The following is a 12,152-nucleotide window of genomic DNA, read 5'->3' as shown; positions in this document are numbered from 1 at the left end:
TGTGGGCCAGTCAGGAAAACTCAAGCTACAAATGGCGCCCAACGTGGGGCAAGAGTTTCCACCTAAAAACTGAAAAAAAGGATTCTAAAACGGAGCTAAAAACAGTTCCTAATTGTCTCTCTCAAATGGGCGGCAGCTGCCGGTTTGAGCTACTGGTGGGTTCCTAGTGTGCGCGCTCGACCTGCCGCCATATGGCGGGAATGAGGCCTCTGCAAGTGGCACATTAAGCTACATTGTGGATTTAGCCTTTGCTAGTACAAAAAAAAAAAGAGGTTTCTGGGCTACACGCTGCTTGGATAAAAGCATAGACCCACGATGGCTCCCAGAGCTGGCGGTAAGCATACCGCCGCCATGTTGGGAAGCTGAGGTGGGCGGAGCCAGTAGCCACAGCACCAGCACCGTTTCAGGCTTAGAAGGCTGCAGCTTAAAACAATAGATTCACAATAAGACAGATTCAGATGTAATAGTTTAAAATGTATGTAAAATATACGTAGGCTTGAAAGAAAAAAAAAAGGTGATATATACAGTATAGAAACAAATACATGGTTTTAAAAAATAAAGTCTTTAAAGAGACAGTAAAAGTAATATAAAAAATAAGCCACGTAGAGATGACTATTACACAGAGAGCCTGGATTGTGTTGTCTTTGGGATTCTTAACTACAGAGAGATATTTGATTGTAAAGGAAACTGAGTTAAACCAGTATGTATATTTTAAAGATACTTTGACTTCAAAATTTGGATGTAAGGATATGTTGCTTTGGAAAAGAGTCTCTTTTGTTTCCACAGAAAGCAAGAGGCTATGGATTTGTTCCAGAGTAAGATACATCAGGTTTGACCAGCCAAGACCCCCTGAAAGGTCTCCGATGACACCATGGCCCAGATGATCCAACATCCAGAACCGTTTCAAGACAACTGGCTCAGATGATACAGCCTCACGGACTACTCCATGATCCTAAAATTTTCTTTATTTCCCCAGAAGATACAGCGCCCCCCTCCAGCAGGAAGTAGTAAGAGAAGCTACGCCCAAATTCCCAAATATACCAAGCTGACTTTGGAGATGTATAAAGGTTAAAACCTTCCTTTTTAAGAAAAGAAAAGGGGAAGTACTGTGGGATGGTCTGTATGTCAAATGTGTTGCTGATTGGTCAATAAATAAATCACTGATTGGCCATTGGCTAGGCAGGAAGTATAGGCGGGACAAGGAGGAGAATAGAGCGGGGAAGTGGAAGGCTGAGAGAGAAGACATTGCCAGCCGCCATCAGGACAAGGAAGATGTAAAGTACCGGTAAGCCACAAGCCACGTGGCAAGGTATAGATTAATGAAAATGGATTAATTTAAGCTGTAAGAACAGTTAGCAAGAAGCCTGCCACGGCCATACAGTTTGTAACCAATATAAGTCTCTGTGTTTACTTGATCGGGTTTGAGCGGTTGTGGGACTGGCGGGTGAGAGAGATTTGTCCTGACTGTGGGCCAGTCAGGAAAACTCAAGCTACACACTAGGCCTCTTCAAGGCCAGGGGATGGTCTGAGCTTCATTAGCACAGGAAACAGAGCTATGGATCTCCTGCCAGCTTGACTCCTAAACTCAGGAGGGCAGTTAGTAACTTAGTAGATTCAGCAGGTCTGGGGAGCTGAACTGTTTACCAATTGGTCTGGGCACACAAGGGTTTCATAGCAGAAGACAGCTGGAATATTAAAGGCTGGGTAACACCAAATATTCATAATAAATGGCTTGCCTTTTGACAGACCCTTGGTTGGTCAAAGTTCAGTTTTAATACACAGCTGAATCTCTATGATATATTCTTGCGGCCCACAAGAATATATGCCACAAAGAAAGGGAGAAGCCCCCAGGGCAGGATATTAAGACCACGGTAATATCAAACTACAGATGTAAAATTTACAGTAATGCACTTCCTTCTTTAGTAAAGGTTAATCATCTTAACAGTCGAATCTGAAAGACCGAAAGAAAAAGCAAGATTTCCAAAAACTACTTTATTTTGAAAAATCTTTCAGTTCTCAGTATGGAGAAGATTTAAAAAAATGATTTCATACAATCTTTTAGACTAGCTGGTGACAATCCCACAACAATTGTGATTTCAGTGGCTGTCAGGAATCTGCACGCCAAATGACAACATTGCTCAGAACTGTTTTTATACAAGTTCAGTGATCATCCAGATATCATTTTGTCAATGCTCTTTGTTAATAAATATTTTTAAACATTCAGTTGTGCTTTTCAAATGAGTGAAAATGCTAACATGAGATTCCTGGGCAAAGACACTAACCCCCCACCCCCCATAAACTTCAGTGAATGTAATTATAGGTAACATGGGATAATAATTACTTCCTAAATTGATTTCTGAAATCGTAACTTAGATTCAATTCTATTATTTTAGATAGATTTTTGCCAATAATTACCATCCACAGAATATTTAAAATTATTACTTCAGTACATACATTTTTATCATGATCTTATTTATTTTGTCCACTCCACTGTCTCTCAGGAAAATGTGAATCCAAATATAATGTGAGCTTTCTATGTTGTGTGATATTTTGTTTGTGTTTTGACAAATAAAGCTTGCCTGGAGATCAGAGGGCAGAGCCAGCCACTGGTCAACCATAGAGGTCAGGCAGTGGTGGCACACATCTTTTTTTTTTTTTGGTTTTTCGAGACAGGGTTTCTCTGTGTAGCTTTGCGCCTCTCCTGGAACTCACTTGGTAGCCCAGGCTGGCCTCGAACTCACAGAGATCCGCCTGGCTCTGCCTCCCGAGTGCTGGGATTAAAGGCGTGCGCCACCACCGCCCGGCCTTGGTGGCACACACCTTTAATCCCGGCACTTGGGAGGAAGAAGCAGGAAGATCAGGAGTTCAGGGCCACTCTGGGCTACACAAGATCGATCCAGTCTAAAGGAGAAACAGAGCATGGCAGTGGAGGTGCGTGCCTTTGATCCCAGCAGCAGGAGGTGGAGACAGGAATGTGGGGTGGGTGGAGACAGGGTCTTGGCTGCCCATTTGGTCTGAGGATTTGTAGAGGTAAGAAGTCACTGTGGCTGCTCCTCTGCGTCTCTGATCTTTCAGGTTATTACCCCGATATCTGACTCCTGGTTTCTATTGATTAGACTAATTAGGATCAGGCTTCATTTCTACAAATTAGTCATCCCAGATTTTGAGCGTTTTAATCAGGAAATGGACAGACTTCCACACAATAGAGAGTAACTGGACAAAGCCAGGAAAGCCGGATAAAGCAGCAGCAATATAACATAGCATGAAATACGGGCAAACCCGATCCTGTGCTAAATGGACATGTAAGAGGGAAGTGAAATTACTGAGCATGCCTCCCCAGCGAGAGGGCCTGAGAATTATAAAAAACTAAATAAAGTACCTAACTGTGTTTTAAAAATCTCAGTTGAGGCCGGGCAGTGGTGGCACATGCCTTTAATCCCAGCACTCTTCTGAGTCTGAGGCCAGCCTGATCTACAGAGTGATTTCCAGGACAGCCAGGGCTGCACGGATAAACCCTGTCTCAAAGACAAAAACAAAATTTCACTGGAACGTTGGCTGTCTTTCACGACCGTCCTCTGAGCTATTCCTTTCCTTACAGTCGCAGTCATCTCAGACATCAATACGCATCCCATGTTTTGAAGACATCATTTGTCTGGTCCCTGTTAAATACATAAGGAATGAGCACATATGAGGTAAGGATAATGTGGTTATTACATAAAGCCAGAAGGGCAAAGGAGAAGTTTTTCCAAATGGGCATATCCACAGGCCGTGACGAATTCCATCTCGGATATGGTGCGAAGTCCAGGAAATAAATAGCATCCACGGGAGGAAGCACCATGAGTCTCTGAGCCTGAAGAGGTGCATGGCGAGCTTCACACTCACAACCGCGATGGGGATCACCGTGGAGCAGTGGAGGAAAGGTCTTCTCGGGAGAGTCAAGGCAGCCTGAGGGGAGAGGCAGCAGCTAGCATCATTTCCTTCCCTGCAAAAATCTCACAGCTGCATCTGAATATTTTAACATGTCCAGTGTCAACTGGAAATGCAAGAAAAACAGAACACTGCAGATGCGTTGGACACACGGTTTGCAGGCCAGTGTTTCTCTTTTCACTCTCTATGGCACTCTACAATAAAAATACGTTTTTAACTTAAAAAAATATGAGATGATAAAAGCATGACCACCATATCCTTTGCACCAACAATAAAATGGAGGTCTTAGGAATATGGTATTGGGGCTGGAGAGATGGCTCGGAGGTTAAAAGCACTGGCTGCTCTTCCAAAAGTCCTGAGTTCAATTCCCAGCAACCACATAGCAGCTTATAACCATCTATAATGAGATCTGATGATCTCTTCAGGTGTGCAGGCAAACATGCAGACAGAACACTGTGTATATAATAAGTAAATAAATAAGTAAATAATTTCTTAAAAAAAGGAATATTGTATGAATTTTATAAGTTTCCCAGTATTTGCTTAAAAAGTCACAAACATAATTTATATCCTAAGTATGGGACTTGTACAATTGGGTTTAAATAACATTTAAAACTAAAAACATTTCTATTTATTTATGTGTATTTACACTTCCTTGCTGAGCCATCTCATCAGGCATATTTGAAAGCTATTTTCTTCCTGAGATTTTTTTAAAATTTCATTTATGTGTATGTGTGTGTAGGTATGTGTATAAGCATGCAGTTGACCTGGAGGCCAAAAGAGGACATTGGATGCCCTGGAGCTGGAGTTACAGGCAGTTGTGAGCTATCACAGCGGGGCTGGAAACTGAACCAGGTCCTTGGGAAGAGCAACCGGCGCTCTTGACCACTGAGCCATCCTTCCAGCCCTATTTTAAAGTTTGTAACTGCACATGTTTAAGATAATATTTGCACATGTTTAAGAAGTACAGTGTGACATTCCCTCTGTGTATATAAAGTGTGATGGTTGAATTAGAGTAAGTGGAGTGTCTACGGCTTCAACAGCTATCATTTTTGTGTGTGTTGAGAATACAATTCCTCTTCACCAGCTACTCTGACACAGATATTGGTTGTCAACTACAGTGCTAGAGACATTTGCAGCTCTTCCTCCTGTCCAACCTCACCCTGTAACTCATCTTCGCCCCATCCCTTCCTATTCTATAATTTGTGCTTTTTAAGAGCTTTGTGAGACATCTAAGAGTATATGCACAACAAATAAGATATTCCTTCATTAATGCAGGGAAAAGGGAGAATATTTTTTATTATAACTGTTTCATAACAGCCATGAATACTTCCGGAATTTACTACTAGCATTGAAAGAATACTTCAAGTTATTATTTTGTCCTTCTCTATGCTAAAGCTGAGGGAATAGGATTTTTTTTTTTTTTTTTTTCCGAGACAGGGTTTCTCTGTGTAGCTTTGCGCCTTTCCTGGAACTCACTTGGTAGCCCAGGCTGGCCTCGAACTCACAGAGATCCGCCTGGCTCTGCCTCCCGAGTGCTGGGATTAAAGGCGTGCGCCACCGCCGCCCGGCGGGAATAGGATTTTACCCTGTGTTACTTTCGCTTACAGGAAAAAAAGCTAAAATTTGTCTTGAGCCAGCAACCATTCCTCCTTCCGGCTGAGCTTCCGAGTCAGGCAACCCTGACGCACTTTGTATGTGACAAGCAGGAAGAAACGATGCTTTCCCCACCACTCGGCAAAGATCTCCTGAGCACCTACTAGGTGGGCCAGGTCACTTCCCAGGCCAGTGGCTAACAAGGCAAAATCCTTGCTTTGAACCTATACTTCTTTTCTGAAATGTTTGTAAATCACATGCATATAAAAAGCTGGGTGGTGGTGGCACTTGCCTTTAATCCCAGAACTCGGCAGGCAATACTTTGGGTATTTCCCAGGAATGAGAACAGTGATGGCACACCCAGGAGATGCACAATGACGGGAAGACATAGAGAGTACGAGGAGAAATGTAGTGTGGTCCTGAAGAAAGGTCACTGCCCCAGGAACTCCAGGAGTGACTCCTGCTCATTTGCACCAGTTTGCTAATGTATTCTCTGTGAGCCAGCACCAAACTTCTCAGCACAGTTAATAGTTCTTACTTTATGTCTATATGGGACTTTGTGACAGCAAATTTGATTAGCTACGTGTCTGTGTGCATCCTTAGGGAACTATTACTCAAAAAAGTTGAATGAATTAGCATTCCTGTTTTAAAGTAAGACATTCTCTCTAGCCTATGATGGCTAAGAAGACCGGCATGGAGGGACTAAAGACATTAAAGCCAGATAACTACATCGATGTCTTACCTTTAAAGATAGGGATCGAGCGAGAAAAAAATGGTCAATATCAATAACAGAGGCTAAAAATCCAGCTAAAAGAATTTCTCCAAAGTCAGCCTTCTTCTTGATTCCAATGACCACTGCCCATGACCACATGCCAATCACACCGTGTACTATGTTATCTGAGAGGGCACGAAGCCAATCATTTTGTTGAATTACGGAAAACCGGAGAAGTCTATCAGCTACTAGGCAAAAGATCCCCAGACCAAGGCTGGAAATGAGAGACTCTGCGCTAAAACACTGTTGTAAAGCCTGAGTCTTTTCAACTTTGGAGGCCATCGTAAACTGTGTCAGCATATAGTAAAAGCCATCAGGGGCCAGCAGTCTACTCTTGTCTTCATCCTTAGTGCCCTACAAGAGAAACCAAAAGAAAAAGATCAATGAAGTTATAGACTGCCACATAATATTTAAATGAACAACATCAGCCATAATTATAAAAACAAATTGGAGAAATTAACATTCCTTACATGGTATACAATATGCTGTATGGTCAAAAATAGTAAGTCAGTTTTACAGGAAAAAGTTTATGTGGTACCAAGGAGAATTTCAGAAAGCCCACTGAATTTTATTTATTCCTGCTAGGCATTTAAATAGCTCTGTCAGAATGTGTAAGATAATGACAGTGGGTATTCATTGTATCTGTAAACCCAACAACTGCTTCTATACTTTTGAAAAAAAAAAAAATGTCTCCTTTCCGGACTGGAGAGATGGCTGAGTGTAACAGCACTCGCTGCTCTTTCAGAGGACTTGGAACACCCACAATGGGCTACTCACAACTGCCTGTAACTCTTACTCTAGGGGATCTGATACTTTCTTCCGGCCTCTACGGATACCTGTGTGCACATGGTGCATATGCATACACTTGGCACATACATATAACAGTAAAGTAAATACCTCAATCTATTTCTAAAATACGTGTCTCTTTCCTTCAGGAAAACTGCTTGTCCCCATGGTACCTAAACTCCAGAGATGTCCAATTGGAGTTCCCTGCCTCTAATGCAGTGATAAGGGTCACCCAAACTAAGCCCACCAGCTTCCTTTTCCTAAGCAAACCTGATGTGGAATGGTCCTCTTGGAAGTCACAGGCTCCAAAGACACAAAACAGCTGAGGATAAGAAAGTCCTAGAGAAGCCTGTAATCACAGCATTCTGTGGGCAGGGACAGGGGGATCCCTGTGAGTTCTGGGCCAGCCTGGTCTACACAGAGACTTTGTCTTAAAAAAAATATCCCAAACAGACACAAAGACAAAAAGCTAATAATGAAGATATCAAATCCTTGGCTCCAGTGACCAAGGTTTTCAAAGACGCCCCAAGTTTCTACAGTTCACCCTTTTAAGAGCTTCTTTGACATCTCCCCAGCAACCGCCCCTTTTCTCTATTGCCTGGAATAATAACAACAAACCCTGAAACTTTAGCTTATAGGAAAAGGCAGGTATAATTCTGTGTGCTGAGCTCTAACTGGGACAGGCTACTGAAATAATCTGTCAGTCTGTCAAATGTTTCAGTGCTATGTCACAACTGGTTTTTAAACTTTTAATTCTATTTGTGTGGGCATTTGCCTATATTGTGAATGTGCACCACCTGCGTGTAGTACTTGCAGAGGTCAGAAGAAGGTGTGGGTTCCCTTGGGACTGGAGTCACAGATGCGTGAACTGCCATATGGGTGCTGGGAATTGAACCTGGGTCCCCTGCAAGAGCAGCAGCCAGATGTATGGAAAAGTAGACTCTATGGTTCCTCACACTGATTTCTACTCTTCTGTATGTTTGACATATTCACTTAGAAATGAATGTAGGAAAATTCCAGAAAACACAATCGAACTGATATTGAGAAAAAGCAGATCAGTGGCGCATTGGATGGAGGATGCAGGGAGGGCTGAAAATCAAAGAAAGCTCTGGGACGATTCCCATATTCAGCTCCTTGTGATAGTTTCATAGATATGTCAAAATATGCTCAATTGTGTACTTTAAGTATTTGGATTTAACTACATGCCAATTATATTCCAACAAAGATTTAAGATAAAGCTAGTGTAGTGTGCTTTATTGGTATTTAACAAGTGTGGTAGTGCATGCCTGTAATACCAGCACTTGGGAGATAGAGGCCAGGGGATCTTTGTGAGTTCAAGGCCAGCCTGATCTACATGGAAAGGTCCAGGGTAGCCATGGCTACATAGAGAGATCCTGCCTCAGTAATAAAGTTATTTGCAAAAGAATGAGAAATGGCATCTCCTTCACTTTTAAGAGTGTTACTGTGGAGTAACACAGAGTCTGAGAGAAAACAATCACAGCTGTACAGCTCCAAACACAGCTAAGTTATGGCACCTCAGCAACATTCTGAATTTTAGGAGCTCTGTCTTAAAGAGACGAACACATATTGGGAGAAAAAGGAAAAACATTTCAGCTGTGTGTTGGTGGCACATGCCTTTAATTCCAGCACTCTGGAGGCCAATGCAGGTGAATCTCTATGAGTTAGAGGCCAGCTGGTCTACAGGGTTACATAGTAAGACTCCGTCTTAAAAAAAAAAAAAAGAAGAAGAAAATAAACATCTACAGATTGGTAGCATGGCCCAGTGATAAATGTATTTGTTGTACAAACCTGGAGACCCAAGTTCCACCCCTATTTTTTTTTTTTTTTTTTTTTTTTTTTTTTGGTTTTTCGAGACAGGGTTTCTCTGTGTAGTTTTGGTGCCTGTCCTGGATCTCGCTCTGTAGACCAGGCTGGCCTGGAACTCACAGAGATTTGCCTGGCTGTGCCTCCCGAGTGCTGGGATTAAAGGCATGCGCCACCACTGCCCGGCAAAAGGGGAAATATTTTTGTTATACTGAAAATTATATTTCTGATACCACACAACATTTTATTAATGTTAACTGGTGTGTATTACAAAAGGGATTGAATCCAGGACCTCAGAAATGTTGGCAGCACTCTCCTACCAAGCTATATACCAGTCCTCAGCTGAGAAGCTAAAAACACTCACAGAGGTGTTATTTGGGATGACTTCTCTACCATAAGAACTAATCATCTAATTTTTCTGCTACTTCAAGAAGCCACTTTTTTTTTTTTTTTTTTTTTTTTTTTGGTTTTTCGAGACAGGGTTTCTCTGTGTAGCTTTGCGCCTTTCCTGGAACTCACTTGGTAGCCCAGGCTGGCCTCGAACTCACAGAGATCCGCCTGGCTCTGCCTCCCGAGTGCTGGGATTAAAGGCGTGCGCCACCACTGCCCGGCCAAGAAGCCACTTTTTTATAATGGTCTAAATTTGTTTCATTTTATCCTCCTTATAGCAAATGTCATCAACGATGGGGACTTCCCAGCAAGCAAAATGGTCATCTCCCCGTAATTTCTCACACATAAGCCGGTCTTTTAAATTATACAATATGAGGATTTTTTTTTTTTTTTTTTTTTTTTTGCTATCAATCATACATTTCTACACAAACAAGTAAGGCATTCCCAATGTAAAGGTCATTTTCTTCTTCAGTTCCTCCATCCCCCTAACCTTGGGGAGAAGCAGCACAAAACCAAGAGGTCTACAGTCCCAGCACCCGGGAGGCTGAAGCAGAAAGACTACTTGAGTTCAGGGATTCTAAGACCAACATGGAGGACACAGTGAGATCATGTCTCAAAAAAACAAACAACCAAACAAAATCATCACAACAAACAACGAAACAAAAACATGCCCTGCCTGCCCCAAACTGCCTTTATTAGGCTTTACAAATAAGTTCTCCTCACCAAACTATAGTTGCTGTAAAAGTCAACACATTTGAATTCTTAAGGGCTAAAACACCAAAAGCAGATGCCAAATCTAATGCTGGCGACTAATAAAGGAAGCAAACACAAATCTTGTTCACTTCACCGTGACTCTAAGGCCATCCCGATCTCTCTCCGCACGTAAAATATTTAGCTCTCGTAAACGACTACAAATAAAATATACAGTTATGCCTCTCAACATGTGTCTAACCTCAGCAAATTCCTGAAGTCATGCTTTTCTGAGGTCCGTGTGATCTAGTAAGTTTTTGGATGTTAAACGGGGCAGGAAGTCTTAGTACTTGGAGGATTAGCTAACTCCGGGCGCTCAGGGCTCTTCTACTCAAGTTAGGGTGACAGTGACCTCTTCTGCCCAGACGCCGGCCGGCTCCCTGCTCCGGGCTGGGAAAAGCAGCATCCCGGGATCCAGAGATGCTGAGAGCGGGAGGAGGAGGTAGGTGTGCGGCTCTGCCCTCCCAGCCCGCAGCCCCGACCCCCGACCGCCCGGGCTCCGACCCTCCCCGCCCGGCCTGCCGCAGCTCAGCCATACCCTGCTCGCTTCGCAGTCGGCGGGCGAGCCAGCGGCGCTCCGCCCCTCGGCCGCACCATAGAGACGCAGGCGCCGGCCCGAGCGGCCCGGTCCTCCGAGTCCCTGCGGACGCCGGGATGCAGGCTCCTCTCGGAGCAGCTCCTGGCGCTCGCAGGTTGATCTGGTTGGTGCCGTGAGTTCTGCAAGCCTCCAAAGCCCGGGAGAGAAGTGGAAAACGTCCCGTCGGTGTCTTGGCTGAGCGGGCGTCGAGTCACCCACCTCGGTGCACCCAAGTGACGGCGGGCGAGCCAGGACGGAGAAGTCACCTCACCTGGTGCAGGATGCGCAGTGGGTCTGGGTCTCAAAGGGACAGAAGTTTCTAACTTCCTTCAGTGGATGCCGCAGGGCTGGCGAGGCAATGATCTCAGACCTGACACACCGCAGTGCTCCGTCGCCCTCTTGGGGATTTCTCAAGTCTTTGCTAGACACTGGTGGCGGCTGAGGCTGGTCTTAGCAGGGTCATGGCAAGAACAATCATGACTACTAACCTGTTGGAAACAAAAGAGCAATACTAACCGGATTCAAATCTCCCTTCTGAAACTGTGACTATGTATACTTACTGCCTTGCCGAGGCAGGTGCTCTCTTAGCACAAGGAAACATCTGGCGTGAAACAGACCAAAGATACCAAGAGGGACATTCTTTACCTCGTCTTACTTCCTCAAAACAAGTCAGGATGGAAGACGAGGCTAGCAATATTCATGTCAGTTGGAATCTTGAATATCAAGTGAACTCCTGGGTCACCTCACATACCTTGAAAATTCGTCAACCTGAACTATTATTGGTACTGCAGTAGGATTAGGGATATGGCCCTTATGGCAGTATGGTTGGTCTATATGCCATACAGTCTAGGCTTTCTGGAAGCCTACTGGCTGAAGGCAGCCATTCATTCATACAACACATACAAACAAAAGTACTGAATACTTCTGTTGCAGTAGGCTACAGAATAGCTTCAGATTAACTACGGAGCTCATATACTGGAGGGTACTGACCACAAGGAACTACACTGGACAGATACTGATAAATACTGTTAAGGAAATAAACAGGGTGATATATTTGATTTGGGAGAAACTGACTAACTTTAGTGAGGTAGTTGGGAGGACTGCAGACAGAAACTTTTACTGAGACCAGAAAAGTGAAGGAGCCCAGAGTGGCTATAAAAGGGGATTTGTCTGCTCAACTAACTGACGTTATCGCTCCTAACCCACTCCACCCCTGTGTTCTTGTTTCCTGCCTTAAAGGTCAAGAGCCTCAGAGATTAGGAGTTAGACTCCCTGCGAGGCAGACAGATAAGGAAAGGGGCCAGGGCTGGCAAATTTCCAAGATGGCCAGCTTCTTCCTCAATCTCCTGGCAGCCTCTGTCTCCCACCAGCAGGTCCTCTGCTGATGGACTGGCTCAAGTTCAAAGCCAGATGAGGAAAAGAACAGTTAGGACCAATCTACCATTCTCTCTGTCTCCAAACTGAACAACCCTAAGTAGGGAAGGAAAACTCCCCGGGGGCTTCAACAGCCCCAGCCCTCAAGAGACTGGATTT

The 12,152-nt window shown here is 43.9% G+C and overlaps 1 protein-coding gene across 2 annotated transcripts; it reads right to left on the bottom strand.

The window, feature by feature from the left end:
* Window positions 1-1,977: 1,977 nt before the first annotated feature.
* Window positions 1,978-11,693, bottom strand: Tmem267 (transmembrane protein 267). Of its 2 annotated transcripts, none has more exons than XM_052743337.1 (4): window positions 10,581-11,693; window positions 6,263-6,646; window positions 2,821-3,945; window positions 1,978-2,644 (listed from the first exon to the last, which is right to left on the bottom strand). In XM_052743337.1, exons 2-3 carry the CDS (start codon window positions 6,590-6,592, stop codon window positions 3,610-3,612), a joined length of 666 nt encoding a protein of 221 aa, XP_052599297.1. In that variant the 5' UTR covers window positions 6,593-6,646; window positions 10,581-11,693; the 3' UTR covers window positions 1,978-2,644; window positions 2,821-3,609. The 2 variants fall into 2 exon arrangements, with proteins under 2 accessions (XP_052599297.1, XP_052599296.1); XM_052743336.1 differs by lacking the exon at window positions 10,581-11,693 and adding an exon at window positions 10,245-10,530.
* Window positions 11,694-12,152: the final 459 nt, after the last annotated feature.

The sequence above is a fragment of the Peromyscus californicus genome, unplaced genomic scaffold, assembly GCF_007827085.1.
Source record: "Peromyscus californicus insignis strain IS unplaced genomic scaffold, ASM782708v3 Scaffold_18__1_contigs__length_77618521, whole genome shotgun sequence".
Lineage (NCBI taxonomy): Eukaryota > Metazoa > Chordata > Mammalia > Rodentia > Cricetidae > Peromyscus > Peromyscus californicus.
The sequence above is the reverse complement of the archived record's forward strand: the minus strand, read 5'-3'. Positions and strand labels throughout refer to the sequence as shown.

Excerpts from the sequence above, each read along its gene's own strand:
- Tmem267 (XM_052743337.1), bottom strand. The coding sequence starts at position 6,592 with ATGCTGACACAGTTTACGATGGCCTCCAAAGTTGAAAAGACTCAGGCT. Across the intron at positions 3,946-6,262 it reads CTCGATCCCTATCTTTAAAG|GCTGCCTTGACTCTCCCGAG; the intron begins GTAAGACATCGA and ends CTCTCCCCTCAG.